At 43.6% G+C, this 22,762-nt stretch overlaps 1 protein-coding gene across 13 annotated transcripts in view; it reads right to left on the bottom strand.

The window, feature by feature from the left end:
- ADGRB1 (adhesion G protein-coupled receptor B1) overlaps nt 1–22,762 on the bottom strand; it is a 698,686-nt gene that overhangs the window by 22,431 nt on the left and 653,493 nt on the right. For all 13 annotated transcript variants that reach the window (XM_069621727.1, XM_069621731.1, XM_069621729.1 and 10 more), the window contains 3 exons: nt 20,524–21,173; nt 10,866–10,901; nt 3,162–3,266 (listed from right to left, as the gene is read on the bottom strand). In XM_069621727.1, the coding sequence (XP_069477828.1) occupies nt 3,162–3,266; nt 10,866–10,901; nt 20,524–21,173 (791 nt within the window). The remainder of the gene's footprint in view (nt 1–3,161; nt 3,267–10,865; nt 10,902–20,523; nt 21,174–22,762) is intronic.

The following is a 22,762-nucleotide window of genomic DNA, read 5'->3' as shown; positions in this document are numbered from 1 at the left end:
TGTGCCCAGAATACTGCAGGATGTGTGAAGGTCTTGAAGCAGCAACACACCCTCCCAATGTTCACAGTTTGGATTGGTGGGGAGCGTTGCAGATGCATTTCTGCTGCTCATTCTACCAGCGACCCTGAGCTAGGATGTACACAGTTGATTGGCACTGTGGTGTCTTCTCACACTGTGACAGAGGCAGATTTGTATTGCATGAAAGTTCAGGAGTCATGAAAGGACATTGTAAATCATTTAAGGTTTTATGGAGAGGCATAAATACCCCACCCCTAAATCAGCACAAACAGCTGAGGATAGTTAATGAGCCCTAGGTCTGCATTTGCACACTGCTCATCCTCTTCCCAGGTAGGTTAGTTCTTTATAAATCACATACTTACCCCCACGCCTCTCAGAAGACGTTTAAATTCAAAGGCTGAAATGGTGCCTTTTACTGGATCGTTATTGAGAAAAATGTGATAAGGAGTCATGCCATTCTGGTTCGGTTGTGTAAGACATGAACAATCTAAAATATGCTGCAATATATTTGTTTGAATGCACTGCCTTCTATTAATTGATGGATAAGAAGTGAGGGTCAATGAGATTGTAACATGTGATCTCATTGGCCCTCGCTGAGTCCTTACCAGCCTGACAAAGCGTTTGGATTCCAGTCACATTTTTGAATGTCTGCCATCTCTTCTCCCCGTTGAATGGCGGCCATGTTTACTTTTTTCCTTTACTTTGAATGGCCACCATGGACAGGGAGACGGGACTACATGTAGCCCCTTCTCCCCGTAAAACAAAAGAGGTGATGCTGGAAGGTTTATAATTAATCTTAATCTCTGGCATTGCTCTGGGCAACCCTCCAGACCATTGTTCTTCAACTGCCAAGCCATTACAAAAGTGGAAGACCTTATGCAAAGCAGGCTTCGTCTCCCCCCACCCCCCAAAAGGTGCCGTCCTGCCCAAACTGCTTTGTCAAATCCCTTCTGCACAAGACCACAAGCATCCCCTAACATGTTTTGGCCTCGTTCCATGGTGGCCATCTTCTTTGTTTACTTTTTTTGTATTCTTATGAATGGACGGCCGTTGGAATGGGAGAATTGATAATCTATCCTGTTCCTTGCTCACCATCTTTTTCTATTTTTTTGTTTTTTCAGTTGCTAAACGCCAGAGCATTTGATAATTGAAAAAATAAACTATTAGTACCCCAGTACCGCAGTAAGCTCGGGCCTGTAACTATAGGACCCAGGGCATTACCTGAAGCGGTAAAGCTCCCGCCCGGCTCGGGGCTTATTGCTTAATTAATGTCAACAGAAAATCAAAAGAAATTGATATTGTACAAAGTTACGGCAGCTGAAGAGAAGTAAGGCCTGCTGTGAGATCATTATTCCAAACTTTGACTTTTATACATACATGCAATGAAAATATTGTCTTTATTATTGTTTCTGTACATATGTTAAGTTTACATAGATGTATGGATGCTGACAGTAAATATTAGAACATGTGTTATAATATGCAAATACAGAAATCCATGATGCATTTCCTTTAGAAAGTACTGTTTTGTAAATGACCCCTTCAAGAAAGAGCCTATATAATCAGAAAACTGTGAAAAGATTGTTTTTCAAGTGAATACGTTGGCTAAAGCTCATTTGCTATAGAGCTTCTGTAGGAAACACAAAGGTGAACAGTAATCAGATGTTCTGTGTATAATTCAAATACAGAAGACCCCCATGCATAGCTTGAACTGTGGCTCCATGCCTACAAATATACAAATTAGATTAAAAACGTGAGTCTTCTTAGATTATTGTATACATGCTAGACAGTTAACTTTCGGATTAATAACTTACTCCTGGCTTCATTACAAGTCCGGCCGTGCTTGGAAAAAAAGGTGGTAGTTCTGTTACCGCCAATTATTTTGGTGTTAGCAGAATTACCACCATTTTTCACAAATCACCAAACTATATGTTTGACTTTGAAGTAGAGGACTTTCCTCCAGCATCATGCTGGATGTAAATCTGCCAATGTAAGGCCAGCAATTGGCAGAATTACTGCTCATGGAAATTCCACCGAAATCCCCATGGAGTCGTATGGACTCCAAATATGAGGAATGTCACTACCCTACCACCACTTGTGATCCCGTGGTAAACCCACAGGAGCAAGTGGTGGTAACAATGACCTGCCAAACCACCACAAATCTCATAATGAAGCCCATCTGGAAAACCTTGCCACACAGAATATATTGTTTTTGTTTGATTACAAGTCACTGATTAAAGTAGGCCCCGAACGCTTAAATGCATTGCATAAGTGCACATGGGTTTTCAAAATCAGTCCTAATTTAATAGATGTCATTTTATTCTCACCTTAAGTCATCAGCCATGCTAAAGCTAGGCTAAAAGTATACTTACCTAAAAACACCCTTGCAAATTCCTTAACAACCTGCCAATTACCCATCACGCATAGTGGATTATTTACATACAATGGCATCCCTTCTCTGTACTTATCTGCCACCCATAACAAGATGTGGATGCCAATAATCTTGCATATTTATTCATCACCTAATTCCAGAAACCTAACATTCCTCAGCACTGATATAACAGTTGTTGTTATAAAACAACTCAATGGTAGTCAATTGATAATTTTTTACGAACAAAGTGCTGGTTCAGCCCAGTGGGAATTTGAATATGTGATGGCGGGCCACAGGCAGATCTCTCAAGCAAACACTCGACTCATTGGAGGGCATTACGACCTTGGAGGTAGCCATTCTGCTATTTGCGGCATGGCTATCCCCCTTCCGGGTACCCGGTCTGGGTTCCTGGAATGCAAAAAAAACGGGCCATTCCGACCTTGGAGGGGCCGGCATTTTCCCATTCCAGGAACCCATTCCCATTCCTATTCGAGCCCCCATAGGGCTCAATGGGAATGGGGAGCATGCTAACAACGGGCCCGTTGTTAGCATGCTGGACCGCTCGCGGGTCCTGCTAAGGACGCCTGGTAAAACTTGTAATGAGGCGGTAGGGGTTAATGGGGCCGGCAGCTCTACTGGCCCCGTTAACCCCCTACCGCGAATCTCGTAATGACCCCCGTAGAGTCTGAAAGCAATATCCATGCTCTGATATACAGATGGTTGGGGACATGGACCCGCAGTTTGAATGTATGACCAAGCCGTGATGAGAACCCACCTTGCTGTCTACTGTAGGCAGCTCCTTGTCTTTTTCAGCATGCTGTAGCTTTCTGTTTAGGTCCTGAAACATGTCTTGATGGCGCTTTCTCGTATGCATGATTTTCTAAAAATAGATAAAGAGTAGGATATATCAGCCCCTTAGATTTTACTCAAACAACTCGATTGATAATCCACACATTACTGGAATGGCATCTGCAAGTCATGATACACTACACAAATCCCTGAATTAACATTTGGATAAAGAGCAATTGCAAGTGTTGAGAGTACTTAGATGACTGTCGGTTGTATCACTGATATATTGCACTGTCAACAACTTGTACACATTCACTGAATTCACTGGAAGTTATTGTTCTAGGCAGTGAATGATGTAGTCCTCATAACAATAATTTGTTGACTTGATACAGTCACCAGAGCAACTTCTTATTGTCAGAATACAGTCATCAGTAATACCTTATACTCGGGAGGATAGCTCAGGGGCAACGTGCTCGCCTTGGAAGCAAGATGACACGGAGCAACACAGGTTCGGTCCTCGGGTCCGTGCTAAAAAACCTCTGGGTATTAAGCGCATTACAAATAACCTATCATATTATACCTTTTTCACATAGGCTGACTACGATCTTTCATGGACTGAATATAAACATATAAACATTGCTGTGTCCTTTTATTTGCTTGCTATATTTATTAGCAACATATTCTATTGGACAGAGAAATTACCAGGAGGACCTTCTTTGGCTTCAATATTTTTATACGCCTTCCATTCACTTGATATAATCCACAGGAAGATGTTCTATTGACTTGACATGGTAAATAATAATATCCTTCTAAGTATTTGATATGGTGAACCACAATGTTGTGTACTGCTTAGATATTGGGTAAAACTATATATTGGCTGCATAGAGACATCAGTCAGGTATATTATCTGTAAGGCTTTCTGTTTGCTTGTGAAAACACCACTATTTTAGCTTTATAGGCCTGCAGGGAGAGCTGCACCGGGCGTTATGGGCCCTGAAGAGAAGCGTAGTGAGGGCCTTTAACGAGGTATGAGGGACCATAACGCCCTGTACGGCCCGAGCTGCAGGTCTATAAAGCTATTAGAAAACCTATAGTATTTCATTAAATTAGAAAAAAAGGACAAATGACACATAAATGCTGCCAACATTAAGAATTTATTGGGAAAAGGGTTAGAGGTTGGAGTAGAAAGTACAAGGTGCTTCCCTACCAGTGTTTTCCTGGTTGTGGCATTTTTATATGGTTGTGGGAGGTAATTAGCAGTGGGTGGGTGAAGTTTTAATTGGATGAAATGCAGGTGTTTTTTTAAAGCTTTTTTTCAGATATGTACATTTAGGGTTAAAGTAGTGACCAATTAGTTCCAGAGGTTTAATGAATACACATTGTTTACAACATTTACCATAAGGGTATTGGTATTATTAAAACATGTGTTACCCTTACATGTGTGATCTTATTATTTTGAGCATTGTTGCCTAACATAAAACGTTTATTTAGTTTATGTGAGGGAGCAGGCGTCACGTTATGCAGGGCTGCACAGCAGGCAGATGTAAAAGTTGCTGGCGTGCATTGCGCGCGCAAGATAAAAGAGGTGTGAAGGGCCATGATCACTTTTTATGTTGCGGCATATAGATGGGGCATTCATTTGCGCCAGAGCGCAAAGCGCAATGTTTTATGTAGAGGGAAACATGAAACAAAAGTAAAATGTGTTTGTCTTCCTGGAGGGGGCGGGGATACGTCAGGCACGCTCTCACGTCACCATGGAACATTAACTATTTTAGTTCCGGAATGGGATGTGTATGCGAGCCGGTTTGGAAAACGCTGCAATTAACATGCAGGCAAAGAGTACATTTTCTGGGCTATAATGTGCAGAGGCAGAGGTGGTGGTTGCGAAGGTAAGCATCCTCAATTAATTTTCCAGGCTATGGTCAATCTGCGGGCTATACTAGTTTGTACAGTATACCAGTTTGTATAGCCTGCAGAATGACCAATCACAACGATGGAAACACCACACGGGTGTTCTAATTCCTTCTATTGACTGATACTATTCATTTGGTATAGTCTTCAATTAGACAGCCTGTTGACTTCATACACTCAAAAATACAACCTTATGATACATGGGGGGGAACAATATTCCTGTAACACTCTTACGTTTCACATTACGAGTCAGCTGCGGCACCGCATCTAACTTTTACTAGATAGCCATAATTGTAATTGGTTGTTTATAACACGCTTAATACCCAGCGGTTTCTAAGCGCGGACCCGGGGATCGAACCTGTGTTGCACTGTGTCATCTGACTTCCAAGGCGAGCACGTTGCCACTGAGCTATCTAACGTATTACTGCTAACTAGTGATTCGCTGTACACAGCACACGGCTGGAAGCAATCTTCTATCACTTAATGTTGGTTGGGTATGTTGGTTCAGGGGACACTGTTTGGAAAAGAGGAGGTGCTAGAGGCTTGTAAAGTAAGAGGCTGAATTGAAAGAGAAGGGAAGAAGTAAAAAGGTAAATGGCAGAAAAAGAATAAAAAGATGGGGGAAGAACCATAGAAAACTAAATGCAGGAATATAATTAGAGAGCAAGAAAAAGAAACAGATAGGGGCACACAAAATTGAGAAAAAGATGTACTTGTTTAGGAAATACACTGGTAAAAGACAAAGGAGAAAGAAAAAACGAATAAAAGGGCACAGTACTACTGAATGGTAAAAAAAGGGGGAGAAAAAGAACAGGCTGCATGAAATTTGAGTTAAAGAACATTATGGGCCTCATTACGAATACGGCAATAACCATGCTGCTGCTACCCGCGGGTTACTGCCAAACTCGTAATATTTTACCAGCGCCTGACTTCCTGGTGCCACCGGGAGATTACAAGTCCGGCAGCCCTGGAAGTCAGGCCCCCGTAAAATGTAAGTCCCCACTCTCATATAGTCCTATGGGACTATATGAGAGTGGGGACTCAGAAGTGCTGGTGCTTCCGTGAAGTGTCTGCCTACCGTGGCCACTGCGTCTGGCAGGGTCAGACCAATCGAGCGCAGCAGCCGCGGCAGGTAAACACGTAGTTTGCCAATCTGGAAACAAGGGTGCCAAGCAGCTTACCGGCACCCTTGTTTCCAGACCGGAAAACTTGTAATGAGGCCATCTTAGATTTGGGGAATGGAGAAGATGGCCCCGGTGTGGTATAAGGATGCCCCTTGAACTTATGGGGGACTTGTCATGTCCTTATATTATAGTGTCCTGCTTGGGACTTTATAGATAGCCCTTTGTGTTGAATATAATGGTCATTGATCATGACTTGTAATGGTTGGGAATAACAGTAGTACGTACTCCTGACTGCTGGGCAACTACCTAAAAATGGACCCATAGAAGGTGTGGATCGCAGCCCAAAAAATGTGTGTGTCTCTTAAACAGTCACAGGGCATGTGTGCCTCACAAAACAAGTGGTCAGGATTTGAGGGCCCTTTTCTAGAAATAGAAAATGAAACGTTTCCTTGTGTGGGTGATCGTGTACTTGAAATAATCTAGGTTTATTTTTTTAGCACCGAGGAGCTATGAGCCTTGAGCTGGAAATAGAATGAAGACTATTTCTAACCTACGCCCACACACATTAGCAGTGGTATTGTTTCTCTCTGCCGCACGCAGATCGTCAGAGCTGGAAATAGTATTTGATGTATTCCTAGAGCAGGCGGCTAATATAGAAAGTGAGGAGCCTGTTGCGAAAACCCGCTCTAGGTCAAGTATGGACCTGAGGGGCTGCCAATCCAAATGTTTTGGCTCATATGTGCAGCTTTTGTAACTCTGAGTTAAGCAGAACTATTGGTATGCATGGTGGATGATGGTAAACATGCATGAATACACATCTGCCTGTGTGCATGGTTCAGGCGTTGTGATTTGCTGAATGGTGATTATTTGCATGGCTTAGTTTCAATGGGCCTCATTAGGACCCTGGCGGAGAGGGTATTACGCCAGCGTAGTGCATGGCGTACCTCTCCGCCATACTACGAGTTCCCGTAGCGCCATGGAGGTTTTCTCCGCCTGGTTTTACCAGCCGGAGAAAACCATGGCGCTACGGGACCTCGTTGTTAATTACGCCACCGTATTTTACGGTGGCGTAATTAACTCCTTCCCCACTCCCATTATACCCTATGGGGCGAAAATGGGAATGGGGAAGGGCAGAATGGGGATTGGGGATTTACCGCTCCGCCGAGGTCGGAATGGGGCGGTAAATCCGCCAACCCCCATGGCGCTATCGGCGGCTTTCCGCCATGCTTCGCGGTGCATTTAGCACCGCGAAGTCCGCCTGGGTCGTAATGAGGCCCAATGTGTTGACTCTGCTGTCCGTTGCAAGGACAGAGTCCCATTGACCCACTGGGCACCGAGGGCATGGATCACCCTACCCGTCCACTTACGCACTGCATTCCCCACCAGCACTTTCAGAAAAAGCCTTTAAACAGACCCGTTTCCGCACATACCCATGCCCAACCCCACTTGTCTATCCAAATCTTCCTATCCTTTCCTGAAAACATTTTTTCAGCTTTTTTTCAGCTGCTGCCTTTTCAATATTTGCACCATGTGAGGCACTCCAAAACCCTCTGGGGAAGGCCAGCGCTAAACAGAATATTCAAATAAATAAAATAGCCTGCTAATGAAGAAAAAGTTTAGTTTTTCCTTCATGTTGTGATTGAAATTGTATTGATTGTTATAACTTGTAATGGTGTACACTATATTGCTGTCCTTCAGACATAGGCCCTCATTACGACCCTGCCGTTGGACCATGGTGCTATTAGCACCATGGTCCATGCCGGTCTCCGCCCTGGTGGATGGTGGAATTACCACCCCCATCACAAGGTTGGCGGGGGTGGTAATTCCCCATTCACCATTTGCCCTTCCCCATTCCCATTTTGCCCCATAGGGCATAATGGGAATGGGGAAGGCGATAATTACGGCACCGCTAATAGCGGTTGCCGTAATTATCGCCAAGGTCCCTTTGCGGCACCCACTTTAACGGCTGGTCTAACCCAGCCGTTAAGTACGGGTCACGCAAAGGGACCTTGTAATCAGGCGGTAATGGTTTAACGGCGCCGCCGCCTTTTACGGCGCCGTTAAACCATTACCGCCTGGGTCGTAATGAGGGCCATAGCATGGAGATTTGTGAGGTATTTGAACTGCACTTAACATATGACAGTCAAAAGTAGTTTTGACAATTCCTGTTTAAATATTGTGTTGAAATGTGCCTCTTGGCATCTGTTCATGTTCAAAATCGAATGAAAAGTTACAATATCCACATGGATGCTGGGTGTGCATTTCATTAGGACGTGTCCATGTAAAATGTGTAAAACAAGAAAAAAGCATGTCTATCCCTGTTTGAGGGATAGTAACGTAAGTGAGGCAGCAGATATTCATGCCACTTCTGTTCCATACTGAAAACAAAAAGCAGTAATGTATCAGCAAGGATCATGTCATGCATTGCACTTCCCCTGCATCTGCTCACTAGAGGCACAGAGAAATGTTTTTTTTTTTCTGCAGATTTTAAAGTGCATCCTGTTTCTGAATTTGCAACACGTGTAGAAACATCCCCTTTTTAGTCCAATGTGCAAAAGAGATTAAAAAAAAAGATTCTGAATGTGTGCCTCTATGAATCACACAATCAAAGAACCTTTATGAATTGGGCCCATCTTTTTTGGCCGCAAGGGATGAGATGCACCTGTGCCATTAAATGTTTGGGGAATAGGCCTTGTACTGTAGATATACTAGGTGTTTTTCTCAGCTCATATAATTGAATAAAACCAGACTAAATGGTATTACTTTAAGGAATGTCAGAATCTACATCATGAATGCTTGTCATGCGACTGACTTTGTCTACGCCCTACTGGCTGTTCTGAGTTAATTGACCTACAGCCGTGGACTCTCATTATTAAATACACAACCTCAGTGATCCTCATGGAAACACACTCAGTTGAGTGAAACTTCTGGTACCCCTAATGCATGATTGACTCTTCGCCAGCCCTACAGGATTTTAAGAAATCGATGTGTTATGAATTCCCTATATTGTATATTCTAAACCTCAATAATACTCAATTTGTCAACTTCTGAATGATAAAAGGCAAACCCAGACAAACCTAACATGTGAGTGACTGTGCTGGTCTGACATTCAATCCTACATTACCCCATTTCAAGTTTACTATTTTGATCAACTTCAGAAGGATGAAAGGCTGAGTTGTTCTTACCCAATCCTGGGACCTGCAGGTTAAACTAAGATCTCTGTAGATTAATCTACTAAAATAACTTACTGAAGAGTTGTATGTGTTTTCCTACATGGATAACATTGACAGATGCACAGGACACCATTTGCACTTCCTAGCCCCAGTTCCCCCTCATCCAGCCTCACCCACTCCCTCCATTTCACCTAATCTTTCTCCCCGTTCCTGAAGCCTGTTATGTTACTTTGTGTATATAGTTTTCCCAACAACCAGCCCGAAACTGCCTGAACTTCTCATACATTTCCCTAAAGTTGTATGGCTCTTTTATAGGAGATTTACCCAAATGTCAGGCTGGAAGAAAAATCCATGGGATCCCACAATCCTCCACGGATGACACTAGAAGATTTGTGGGACCCTGCAGATGACGTTTGAGAAAAGTGCTGAATAGAGATGACTCGAAAATGGAGATCTTGACTATCTTGACCTCCCACTGATCATTGCTACACAGTCAAAGTTTTGCGATGATTACGCAGGATTAAATCACTTCCAATTTGATTTGGTGTTATGGTTTTCGTTAATATCACTGGATACCGACATTTTCTTTCCAATATGTTACCCTTCTCCTACCAGGGGAACGCGCATAGCGAGGATGCAACGGCTGGCAATGTGTGGGCACAGATGCAGTGGCAGAGAGATCCTCTGAGGGGGAGTGGAATCACTGGTGTGCGTGAGGAGATCGGCAGAGATAAAAGGGGTCAAGGATGAGGGCATTCTGCATGAGGTAGAGGGACCAAACATGGGGGTTATGACACTCAGTCCTCAAAAAGAGAACTTGCAACTCCGCCACCACACAAAGCTGTCAGTGTGGGAACCAGGTGGCAGCATTCTGACTGGTGTGAGTACATAGGCTTCAATTGCAGTCAGTGTTGTTAGGGTGGCACAGTCTCATGTATCCAATGATTCATACATTCTAAAGTGTGTGATGGGGATGCCTGCATCTTTGCATCAGATGCTACTGGGGATATATGCTTTCCGCAGCCTGGCATCATTTGTATTACCCGCTTCGCCTTTACGACGATCGACCATACACAAATCAGTCAGACCAAATTCGAGCAGGTGCTGTCCAAGCCCAACTGGTAGAACAAGGCCTTGGTACCCAGTAGGAGTGGACTCTCGGATATGATTCCACCAATCTAACTTCAGTCCATCACCTGGACAAATTTTACAATTCAGTGATTTTAAATGTTGGATAGTAAATATGTTTTTTAAAGGCCTCCCTGTGTGATGCCCAAGTAGAACAGGTCACACAATTCGACTGTATTCTGAACATCCTGATAAAACATGTCACACATATTAGGAATGTGAGGCTATTTTCCAGCCGATCTCTGAACCTCCACAAGATTTTATGTTTTTTTTACTTGGTTTAAGGGACAGAAAAACACAGAAAAACAAAATTAAAAAAGCCATAATATGTCAAAGTAACTTCACAGTCCTTACCTCAAAATCTAGTTCTGCATACCGAGATTTTCTTCTCTGTAAATTGGGAAAGAATAGTGTCGGTTATCTGACAGTCATAAAAATGCAATTTCATGAAAATCTCTGCGATGACAAAACTTTACTGCGTTACTGATTTTGTGCATCCCTCAGAATAGTGAGTGCCGGCACATTACATAAATACACTTTACATGTGAACAAACAGGCTTATGTGTTTACAAGCAACCGTTTACCCCAGTGAGATTAGGCATGGCCACAATGCAGCACTCTGGGCGGTTACCATTATAGGGCACTCTAGCACTCTGACATCAACAGTCTTTATTCTCTCTCTTGGAAATTGCCACAAAAACCCAGGATGTGGAACAATGCCTAAGAATCGCCAATCAACAACTATGTGTCTCCCTCTCCGGAATCAAGGCTCTGCTGCCATATCCAGCCATGTGAGGTTAAGGATGAGCATGGTGGCCATTAGCAGAATGCCTCAGGACTCACCCGCATCACTGCCTACTCCCCTGTTTCCGCCAGTAACATGAGGGGGATATACCTCCATATCATAGGGTTACTGGAAACCAGATAGAGAGGGCATTTTATGGATTGAAGTTGGCAAAAGGAGGCAATTGTAGCTTCAGTCATTCCTGCGGCAAGTCAAGTGTGTGGTAAATACTGCAGCAATCTAAACGCGCCTATCACCACAATGGCTTTTACCACTGGCTGTTTCCGTCTCGCTACTCGCCCCAAATGATGCCCACTATCTCCCCTAGTCACAATAGGGGAATATTATTGGAAAATAGGCACTTACTAATGTGCAACTACAGCATTATGCTCGTGAAGGATACTTGTGGTGTGAAATGTCAGCATGTCTATGGTGGAATCAGAAGTAAGCTATCCTCTTCTATGTGCTACCAATGAGGTCAGATGTGAGAACTCAAGCAGAGGGAGAGAAAGCAATGTTTTCATATTTTAGTCACGTACTTCATGGAAGTCATGGTTGCAATTCAGCAAGGATGGCTCATCCATAATAGGATTATGGGTGGTGACCTTCCAACCATACCCATTTGAGAACTAAAAGGCTGAGTCAAGCATATAGGTGTGTCCTCTAACCCCACAGGAACTAAAGCTGCTTTGCATGACCACTCAGCAATGCCTGGCTGATAAATAAAACCTTCCCAGCAGACATTGACAGCCCTGGATAGAGAGGGAATCCTCCTGTTGCTCCTATATGGACCGCTGGCAATTGGAGTGTTGAGGTCATTATGTGTTTACAGTCCGAGAGATGTGCGGTGTCTGCATGGCCAGTTTTCTGAATCTTGATTCTCTAAACACATCCTAAAATAGGTGTGCCGTGTATAGGGGATCCAAATCGGAAGGTCTGGAGGCTGATCATAGAGACTGAACTGAGGCAGGCAACAGTCAGATAGTATGTGTGTGTGTGTATGTGGTGTGTGCATGCGTGTGTTTAAGGTGCTGGTGTCTGCAGATGTGTGTGTGTGTGTGTGTGTGTATATGTGGTGTGTGCATGTGTGTGTTTAAGGTGCTGGTGTCTGCAGATGTGTGTGTGTGTGTGTTTGTTTATGCTTTCATGTGTGTATATGCATTTGTGTGTGTATGCATTGCATGCATCTGCATGCCTGGTGCAAGGCCACTTTCTTATTGTGGCATGTTCAACAGGAACACATGCTTTACAGTGATGATGATGATGATGATAGGTTATTTATAACATGATTAATACCCAGTGATTTCTAAGCGCGGACCTGGGGACCGAACCTGTGTTGCTCCATGTCTCTTGCTTCCAAGGCGAGTACGTTGCCCCTGAGCTTTCCTCCCCAGACCATTGCAATGCTGACATGTACTGTCAGCTCAGGCATCATGAAAATGGGCCTCATTCCGAGTTTGGAGGTAATAATGGTGTTATTAGCGCCATGCCTACCTCCAATACCGGTACCAAGTCCGCCTTTGTTTAATGGGGACATACCGGTCTATTCCGACTTTTGCGGGACCGGTAAGTCCCCATTGAAAAAGCCATTCCCCAAGGGGGAAGGCGCTAATAACGGTACTGCAAATTGCGGTACCGTTATTAGCTCTAAAGTCCCTTAACGGGTCCCGTCCTTAACGTCTGGTAAAACCAGACTTTAAGGAAGGGATCCGCTGAGGGAACTCGGAATAGGGTGCAAAGGGATTACGGCACCGGTGTCGTTATCGGTGCCTGGTATCCCTTTCGCCCAACTCGTAATGAGGCCCATGTGTTATAGTGGCCATGCTAGCACAAACCTTGGGCATGAGCATCACATACATGTTTTTTCAGGACAATAGTTGTATGCGTTGTTGGCACATACATCATGAAAATATACTGCAGAGGCAATAATAGCATATTAAGGTTACTGGCATATTTTATAGTGGTAATGAAGGCATACATTTTGGCCAGAGTAATAATCAACACATGCTTTATAGAACAATGCTGGAAAATACATAGGCATAGTCAGCATCAACATATTGTTCCAGAGTCTGACCATTCACGGGATCTCATCACTTCTCCCCAGGAATGAGCCCTTCGCTATGAGGCTAGGGAGGTGAGGCCGCTACCCAATAGTCCCTCTAAGGGTGTACAAAAGCAGAAGGGCCTTTTAGGGAGAGACTCCCCTCATGGGGATAAGGGCTCCCGTCCTGTGAAAGAACTCCCGTGTTCCCAGAAGCTAAGGCAATATTAATACTGTGCGCTATTGTAAAGTCTCTACTATCTCATCTCTAGGACCAGATAAGATTGAGACAAAGAAGAACCGAAGAAACATACAGAGCAACAGTACAATGGATAACCAAAGAACTTTTGATGCAGTAACCACTAGGAGGCATGAAGATAACATTCAGAGGCATTGATGACAAACATTGATGCCTCGCTGGGGCTGTCCCAGCAATATAAGGTAAAGATAGAGGAAGGACTAGAGGTGTTCGAGAGTAGGAAGAGCAGCGATGGAAGCTGGCATACATCCTGCAAGGCCTGGGAATTTTAAACCCTGGCAGCCCGAAAGCATTGAGAGAAAGTCAGCCTCGAAGGAGAAGCCGGAAGGAACCACGAGAGTCTGGGTAAACCCGACTGGCTGCAGAAGCAGGAAGAATCCGAGGTGGACTGCGTGGTTCATAAAACACGCAGAGACTGCTGCAACAATAACTCAGTGGAGCCACATAGACCAAAGAGGAGGAAAGCAGGAATACACGCTGAACAAATGCAGAACCAACAGGGACCTGAGGCACTGGGAAGAACCGGTAGCACTCCCCAATGTAAATACAGGTAAGAGGAGTTGTGGGAAATCCAGGTGTGGTCCAGGGAGCCCAAAGAGTCAAGTAATCCTCAGGGGTGAACTCCCTTGTCACGGTAGTGATAGTCAGAGAACAAAGAGTCAAGTATTCTCTGTGACTGAACTCCCTCGTCACAGTAGTGAGATCCAGAGACCAAGAGTCAAGTATTCCTCAGGCATAGATTTTCTCGTCACATTAGTGATAACCAGAGAACCAAAAGTCACATTTTCTTCGGAAGTGATATCCATCATCACCATAGTGATACCCAGAGAACCAAGAGTCAAGTATTGCTCGCAAGTGATCTCCCTTGTCACAAGAGTGAGATCCAGAGAACCAATAGTCAAGTATTCCTCTGGAAAGAACTCCCTCTTCAAAGTAGTTATACACAGAGAACCATCGTTGGGAGTGATCTCCCTCGTCACAGTGGTAACATGGAAAATCACAAATCTCAAGAGTGCCTATGGATTGAACTCCCTCATCATAGCAGTGACACAAAAAAACATAAATCTTAAGAGCGCCTTGGGGGTGAACTCCCTCGTCACAGTGGGAACACCAACACATGAAAGATACCAAAAGGACAACAAACTGTCAGGGAGTAATCTCCCCAACATTCAAGATAAGAAAAAGTCCATACAAAGTGCCAGCAATAAGAAGAGTTGATAAAGCCTTAACTCTGTGTTTGCAAATCATTGTGAGAAAATAAGGAAAGTTCCAAGCACTTGTAAAAAGGACTATCAAGGACCAGTATTTACTTTACCTTAATGTATTTATAAGGGCCAACCAAAAAGCCCAGAGGCATACAGGCTTAGGTAGAAGAGGACTTCCCCATGGGGGACCAAAACAACAATGGACACAATAAAACACAGTCCTAGTGAACGGTCTACAACCCACCAGTCTGACACTATCTAAACAGAAATGTTTTCAGTTTCTTTTTGAAGATATCCAAGGATTCACATCTTCTCAGATCTGGAGGCATAGCATTCCATCTTTCCGGAGCAGCTTCCCAGAGTGCACTTTTTTCACCAAGGCCAGTCCTTGGATCTAGGCACCACAAGTAAACAGGAGTTACTTGATCTAAGATTCTTAACTTCTTTTTATTGTTGTAAGCCTATCCACCAAGTAACCCAGAGACAACCCTTCCAGGCATTTGTATGTGATTGTAACTCAATTCTAGCCTCTATAGGTATCCATGGAAGGCTCTTCCTGACTTCCAGAACATGCTCAAACTTCTTGAGCCCAACTTTGGCATGTATGTCACTATTCTGGACTACTTGCACTCTAACCACTTCTCCTTTCCCAATCCCAGACAGTAGGCTACTGCAATAATCTATTTTAGATCCAATGATAGCCCTTGTTACCATCTCACAACTTTTTTGTGATAGATATGTATGAACATAACATGAGAGAGGAGTCTAATATAGTAGGGCGATGAGGATACCAGACTGCTAACCTGTTCCTTCATATTTCGATTTTGGTTCAAGATGACACCCAAGATCTTAATCTTGTCTTTTGTTGCGATTTTACAATCCGCAATTTGATTTCTTATTAAGTCTATGCTAAGATTTTTCAGTTTAGGGTTGGTGCCGATAACCATGAGTTCCGTTTTGTCATGATTCAGCGCCAGCCCATTGTCCCACATCCAATCCTGGATGAAACCATAGATCTCACTGACAACTCTTGCATCTTCCAGATAACCCCCTGTCAATGGAATTAGACACTGGGTGTCATCAGCGTAATTAGAGAAGCAGATCTTCCTCTCCTCTAACATCTGAAATAGTAGAGCTGGATATATGTTATACAAGGATGGCAACAGGCACATACCCTGTGGCACCCCATAAAGCAATGGAACTTGACTGGCCTCTGCTATGCCACTACACAGCCTACTAGTTCTATGCTCCAGAAATCAGCGTATTTAGGACACCTCCTGGTCACCAAAGTTTGCCACGTCCTGTAATCTTTGCAATAGGAGTGGGTGTTCCACAAAACCGAACACAGCCGAGAGCTCCAGAACCATGAGTAACATGGTTTGGCCCTCACTCATCATTTTCATCATGTTGCACCTCAGATCTTAGAAAGCTGATACTGTGTGAATCCCAGCCTAACCCCAGATTGCCAATTATTCAGAAGGCTATATTTATTAAGGTGGTCTAGCACTTCATTATGACACTCAGCGCCTCCTCTGTAATGCTTCTAAAATTAAAAGTGGGAAGACCTTGAGGACCCAAGGACTCGGTAGAAGCACTCGGCCCGCTCCCTTCCTTTGTACCCTCCAGATCTTTTATGGCTCTCGCATTGTGTATATTCACTTTACTCGCATTGTGTATGTTCACTTTAATATTTAGTCTCCAAAGCTCTTCCAGATAGACAAGGAGAAGGGAGGCATTCTCCTGGTCCAAGTGTATTTGGTAAATCAGACTCATTTGCAAGAGACTGCTGTTAAGTCAGCCTAAAACGGGATTGTTTCACCAGGCAAAGGGAACCATTCTCCTGGTGGCATTAATAAGAGGTCGGTTCAGACAGAGGACGATATTTCGGTTTTGACTCACATCCCGACGATCACCCGAGTTATTCTGTGTTGAGGTGGGGAAACCCGTTTAGTAATAGGGACAGACAGGTTCTTTTCTTAATTTGAACAAAAGTCTATAGCCAAAATGATAACTCCTCGTCAGCCTCCTTACTTCATCATGCCTCAAGAGGTAATGATGATATACATTGTGGGCACATATATCAGCAATATATTTAGTAAATTCTCCTTTGCACAGTTTTGTGCTGGGATCAAATGCTTTTCTATGGGTTACTCTACACAGCACATTGTAAATTGTATGCATTTTTCCTTCACAGCTTCCATTGTATCTATTTTTTCTAAACAGTATGCTGCAAAAAAACACTTGCAACCCATTATTTACCAAACAATTGTTCAGACTTGCTCGCTTTGCCCACACACTCACAGCATGTACACCCCTCAACTTAAAACAATTAATTGGCTGCCACCGGAACTAGGGTCTCTCTCTCTCACAGCTGGCATTTGAGGCACTGGGTCAGGCTCCTTCACTTCTAGTTTTCATTTTATGGCTTTATTTAGAGTTAAATAGTTTAGATACACCTTTTAGGAAGGATAAATAATTAAACATGTGTTTCTTTTGTATGATCCCAGTTAGTATTATAAAACATTCAGCTTAGTAACAATTAAATATATTGTTATGATACCACAATTAAACAATCAAAATGCATTCCCCAAAATGGACAGTACTGTAAAATGTGCAGTAACTATCCAGATGTGACAATTAGCAAAAGGTGTATTTCCATACCCCTTGTAAATTGAATAATGCACATAAAGGGTTAAAATATTTTCATAGGTGATATGTTCATCTGCGTGCTTTTCTATATTGTATTGTTTCTGTGGTCTTTTTGCATTTGTATTTTGTGCTTTTATTTTATTTCTGTGGCGCTTAACGCCTAAGCAATTGACAAACCATAATCAACAGTACAATAAGATGAAATGAGACACCCAAACCAAAAGATCAAAAAGAGAGAAGATAAGCTGTTGTTACCGGACTGGCACACTATGAGTCTGTGGGCGGGTGCCGTCCGCCAGGGTCAGACCTGGTGGGCGGGACGGCACCCGCCCGCAGATTTACACGGAAGCACCGGCACCGTTATCAAGAGTGCCGGTGCTTCTGTGGTCCTCATTCCCATCGGACTCAAATGGGAATGGGGATTAACAATTTACTGGCGCCTGACTTCCCGGAACACTGGGGTTGTAATACCCCAGTGTTACCAGCAAGCCAGGCGCTGATAAATATTGCAAGACCGGCAGCAACCCGCTGGTCGCACCAGCAGGGTTACCGCCAGACTTGTAATGAGACACACTTTTCCGTGAGTCTGGCAGGAAGATCCAAGGCAAAACTAACATTGGTACTTGTATAGGAATTCCCACAGTTCAAAGGGAGGAGGGCCATTCCTAGGTAAGCCTGAGCAAGTTAGGGCCTCTGCTAGAGCTAAGGGCTGTTATCAGCACTGTATGCCCTCCTGAGCTGGGGGGATTGATATTCACGCACTGGGATTCGTCGGGGGTGCAAATAGCTTAATTCTTGTATTATGGGAGAAAGGCTCTGTACACATTGCACAAGTCCAATCTCCCATAAAAAAAGATGCATGCCTTTTCTATTTCTATGGTTTTGGCAGCTGCGAAGGGAGGAGCATCAAGACCGGAGCACAAATCTCCAGTCCAGTCGGTAATTGATTGGGAAATGAGAAATTATGGTAGATAAAGGGTGCAGGATGTCTAGGAGGCAGGTGGGGAAGGTGGAGGCATATGGGGGCAACAGGCAGAGACTCCCTGTTGCCTCACCACGAATCAAAATGTCACCACTCGGGGAAGGGCCTCGGGTAGCTGGAAAACGTGGGCATACATTGTGTGTTCTTGACTGTGTTACGAGCTATCTGATTGGCTGAACACCCTACCCTGGGTGCAATTATTAAATAATGATTTGATAATGATTTGATTGTCGTGATTATATTATAAGTGAAAGGATCTTAAAACTTTGATACACCTGAAGTATGTTTTTATTGTCCTAATGTTTGGAATGAGGGATGGAGGTCGTTTGCCGTGCCGGACCCCGTCGGAACTGGAGCTGTTATGGGGCATGTGCGTGTGACTATGGAGATGTGGTCTAATTCATAGACACCCAGTCTATGGCACGGCCTGATTAATACTTCCTGGACTTATCGACAGGATTCCGGGACCAGCCTAATTGGTTGAGACTATGGTGTGTTTTATACATTGTGAAATGTTTAACCTTGTTTAACCTTGTTCTCTAAATATATTGTGTAAATTAAGAAACAGATGAATTTCAAAGAATTATGACGCCTACGGGAATGCCACGTCCTGATGAAGATGGATATTGTTGGCTTTTGAGTTAGACGTGTTGTCTCCATCGAAACTACTATCTGTTAATTGTGCCAGGTCTATTGTACTGTATGTCACATTGTTCCTGTCCTGACACAAGAGTAGTTGACGCATAGCATCCCTCGGCTAATTTTAGCGTTTTTTTCAATGTTTATGTGTTCATTATATTGTGCAGTGCTGTAACTAACCATTGTGGTTGGCTGCATGATCCTTTAGTGACTAGATTGCCCTTTGTTGATTTATTTTTTGGCCCTTTTGCCTTCAGATCTGAATAAGAGATTGTGGTTTCCCTTATCGAGTGACTTTCTTCGCTCGCACGGGAAACCCCTTTTTGGGATCAATCTAGGAGCATCCAGGTCTACTGTGATTTGTTTCTTTGACTTTTTCACTTACAGCCAACAGTGAAACTAGCACTCAGTCACTTTACACGATTTTGATGTTGTCACTTTGCGTATTTTTTGTACAGAACTTCAGATGATTTAATACTTATTTTAACGAGTACAAATTCTAAATAAATACAGTATTTTTAACGATTGTTTCGTTCTTAGTGGATTGATCTGTGTTGTGACCCTTGGGGGTCCTCCCCCGTTTTGGTGGCCTTTTAGCGGCCTGTTTGAGTATCTTCAATTCATTCCGCTGGCTGGTTTTTCATTTATCTTTATTGTCCTAGGTGTCATATGATGATTCATTCGGTATGAAAGTGAGGCCATTTTATTATAAGTTTTGACTTGTCATGTTTATGTGTGTACTTTAATTAGGTGCATTGCGCCCCAAATTAAATGAGCTCTGTCAATTGGCTCTTGTTTTATAAACCTGTGGGCCAGTGGGCAACTGCATCAAGATGGGCAGTCCCAGCAATCTTTTGCAACCTCCCATCTTGATGCAGTGGCCCACTGGCCCACAGGTTTATACAACAAGAGCCTATTTACAGAGCTTATCAAACATGATATAAGCTTTGTGATCACCACACACACCTTGAAAAAGACCCATGTTGGGTAGAAAAACGTGTCGGCTGTGTGTATTAATAAATCACCAACAAATATAAAGCGACAAGACTACTCCAATTCCTTGTAAAATCTGTATACAATCATACAAAGAGTCATTACTTCAATGAAAAAGCGCCCTGGTGATACCGGTTCCTCAACCCAAATTCACTCTGATTTGAGTATGTTCTATCTGGAATGAATCGCAGGCATAATGTGGAAAGACTTGTGGTTGAGTACCAACAGTTTATAGTGGAATCCCACAGTACATCTGGACTGCAGTTGCTTTTTTAAGAAATGGGTACATTTGGATATTACGCGATCAAGCAACATGCAAAATAATCAAACTAAAACCAATTAAATAAAATGATAATTTCATAAAATTAAAAATTGCAAGAAAAATATTTTCTTAATTGGACACTATTTTCATCATGAGCAATGGACCATGTACTTGCTGTGCCTGATGTTCCCAGCTTACCTCCAAAGAGCTCATGGATAGAGTAGAGATTGTTTCACTCTTGGAGACCAGCCCCGAGTTCCCTGAATCCCCTATATCGCACAGACTGTTCGGGATCTGTGACTCACAAGAAAGGTTTTGTTGCTGCTGGATGGGTGACCCCTGTTCATTGCACATCATCCCCATCTGTTCCCGGGGCGGGCTTTTCACCATGAAGCCCGGATCAGTCATGCTGAGGTGTATAAGCCTCGTCTGGGGCATCTGGTCGATGTTCATACTGTATTTGCCCTCGTCCTTGGGCTTGGCCCGCAGTGTGGACGTGTTGCTTGGTAGAATAACATAGCTGGAGTCTATCGATTGTTCTTGGGTCCTGGATAGGTCAGAGTCCAACTTTTTGAAAATGTCACCGTCACATATGTAAACAGATTTGGGGGGCTGGTTCTTGTCCTTTTTCAAGGTGAGCGTATGGTTGCTGAATTCGTTGAGATTGAAACTGCCCAGGTAGTGGGGGGACCCTTGCATGTGCATCTTAGAAACATTGGCTGGAAGACTGTTAAAGTTTGACCCCTTCTGGTGGTTGAGTTTCTGCTTTTCCTCGTCTTGAAGCGAAGGCCGCTTTAAAGTTCCTGTGATCGTAGACGTTCGACAACTACTGATGTCTTTATTCAACACTGTGATTAAAAAAGGGATGTTTAGTAAAAGGCAATTAAAATTTCTTTTTTAAAATCTTAAATATTTTACATAGCAGAAACTTGTCAGATATATTAGTATTTAAAGTCAAAAAATGTGTATTAAAATATTATGGATTGTGATTTCTTAAAGGCTTTGGGCTTCATTACACGGTAGGCGGTAAGGGTTAACGGTCACCGGTAATGGTACCGGTGACCGTTAACACTTATCGCCTTACAACGAGGTCCCTTTGCGGGTAGGTACTTTAACGCCTGCTGTTTAGCAGGCGTTAAAAACCAACCCGCAAAGGGACCAGGGTGCTAATTACGGTACCGCAATTTGCGGCACCGTAATTAGCGCCTTCCCCATTCCCATAGAGCCCTATGGGGCAAAAAAGGGAATGGGGAAGGGCAATGGGGGAAGGGGGAATTACTGCCCAACCAACGTTGGAATAGGGCGGTAATTCCCCTTTCCACCAAGGCGGTGCCGGTATTTTACCGGCATGGACCAAGGTGCTAATAGCACCTTGGTCCTCCGCCTACCGTGTAATGAGGCCGTATGTATCTAGCAAGTTTATGCAAAGACTTCAGTGAGGAAACAATCCTATTTCTTCCGATTAGGGACAAATACATTACATAACATTAGCAGGGTTTTAAACACATCCAGCTGTTGCAAAGCACTGCAGAAGCCCGCCTTATGCATCATTAGCATGTAATCCTGCTTCTTTGGTAATATGAGGATATTTTTGTGACATGACAAACTTCACAATGGGCTCAACGGTGGGGTGGTCGGAATTACCTCCAGCTAAGAGATGGAGGTGATTTTGCCACCCTACCATCAGAAATAACCGGTATTAACGGCACTGGTTTTACTGGTGCCGGTAATACCGGAACATTCCCCCATGGAGTATTATGGCACTACATGGAGTGGGGTTTAACATCACTTACCGACACACATAATCCGGTTGTAATTCCGCCAGACCGAGTGCCGGTAACGGCATTACAGGTTGTCGGTATGCTGGCGGTAATACTGTCAGGATACTGGCAACTACATAATGAGGCCAAATGAGACTGACTTCATGCCAGATTTTAGCAGCGTTTGCATATACTGCAAATTTGTTGCTTTATACACCATGGAAGTAATCATTTACACAGGATAAGTCTCTGACACAGGGTGATGTTGACGGCAATATGTTGGAGAACAGTAATTATCCCAGGAGAACATGTCAAATCTGGCTGTCAAAATGTTGAATCGGTAGCAGGCGGGCACTTCCATAAGTGACTAAAGAGATCCCTCATGTGAATTAGAGCATGCTTTCTTCAGTTTTGACTATCATAGAGCATAGAAGTCAGGCTCTAACCACCAATAGAAGCCTGCATTCCATGATTCTCCTCAGTTCATGTTACTGTTTCTAGCTCTCTAGCAAATCAGTAAGCTTAAAATCGAGACTCTAACCACCTGTAAAGACTGCTTTCCCAGCTCCGCTAGGTAATGTGTACACACTGGGCACAGGCAAAGAGACATGGATGAGCACAAAAAGTCCTGGGGGAAGAGACATTGTCACAGGAAGTCCCAGATGAGACTTCACTTT

This window comes from Ambystoma mexicanum, chromosome 5q, assembly GCF_040938575.1.
Source record: "Ambystoma mexicanum isolate Mex_15411 chromosome 5q, UKY_AmexF1_1, whole genome shotgun sequence".
Lineage (NCBI taxonomy): Eukaryota > Metazoa > Chordata > Amphibia > Caudata > Ambystomatidae > Ambystoma > Ambystoma mexicanum.
Note: the sequence above shows the minus strand (reverse complement) of the source record. Positions and strands in the feature narration are given on the sequence as shown.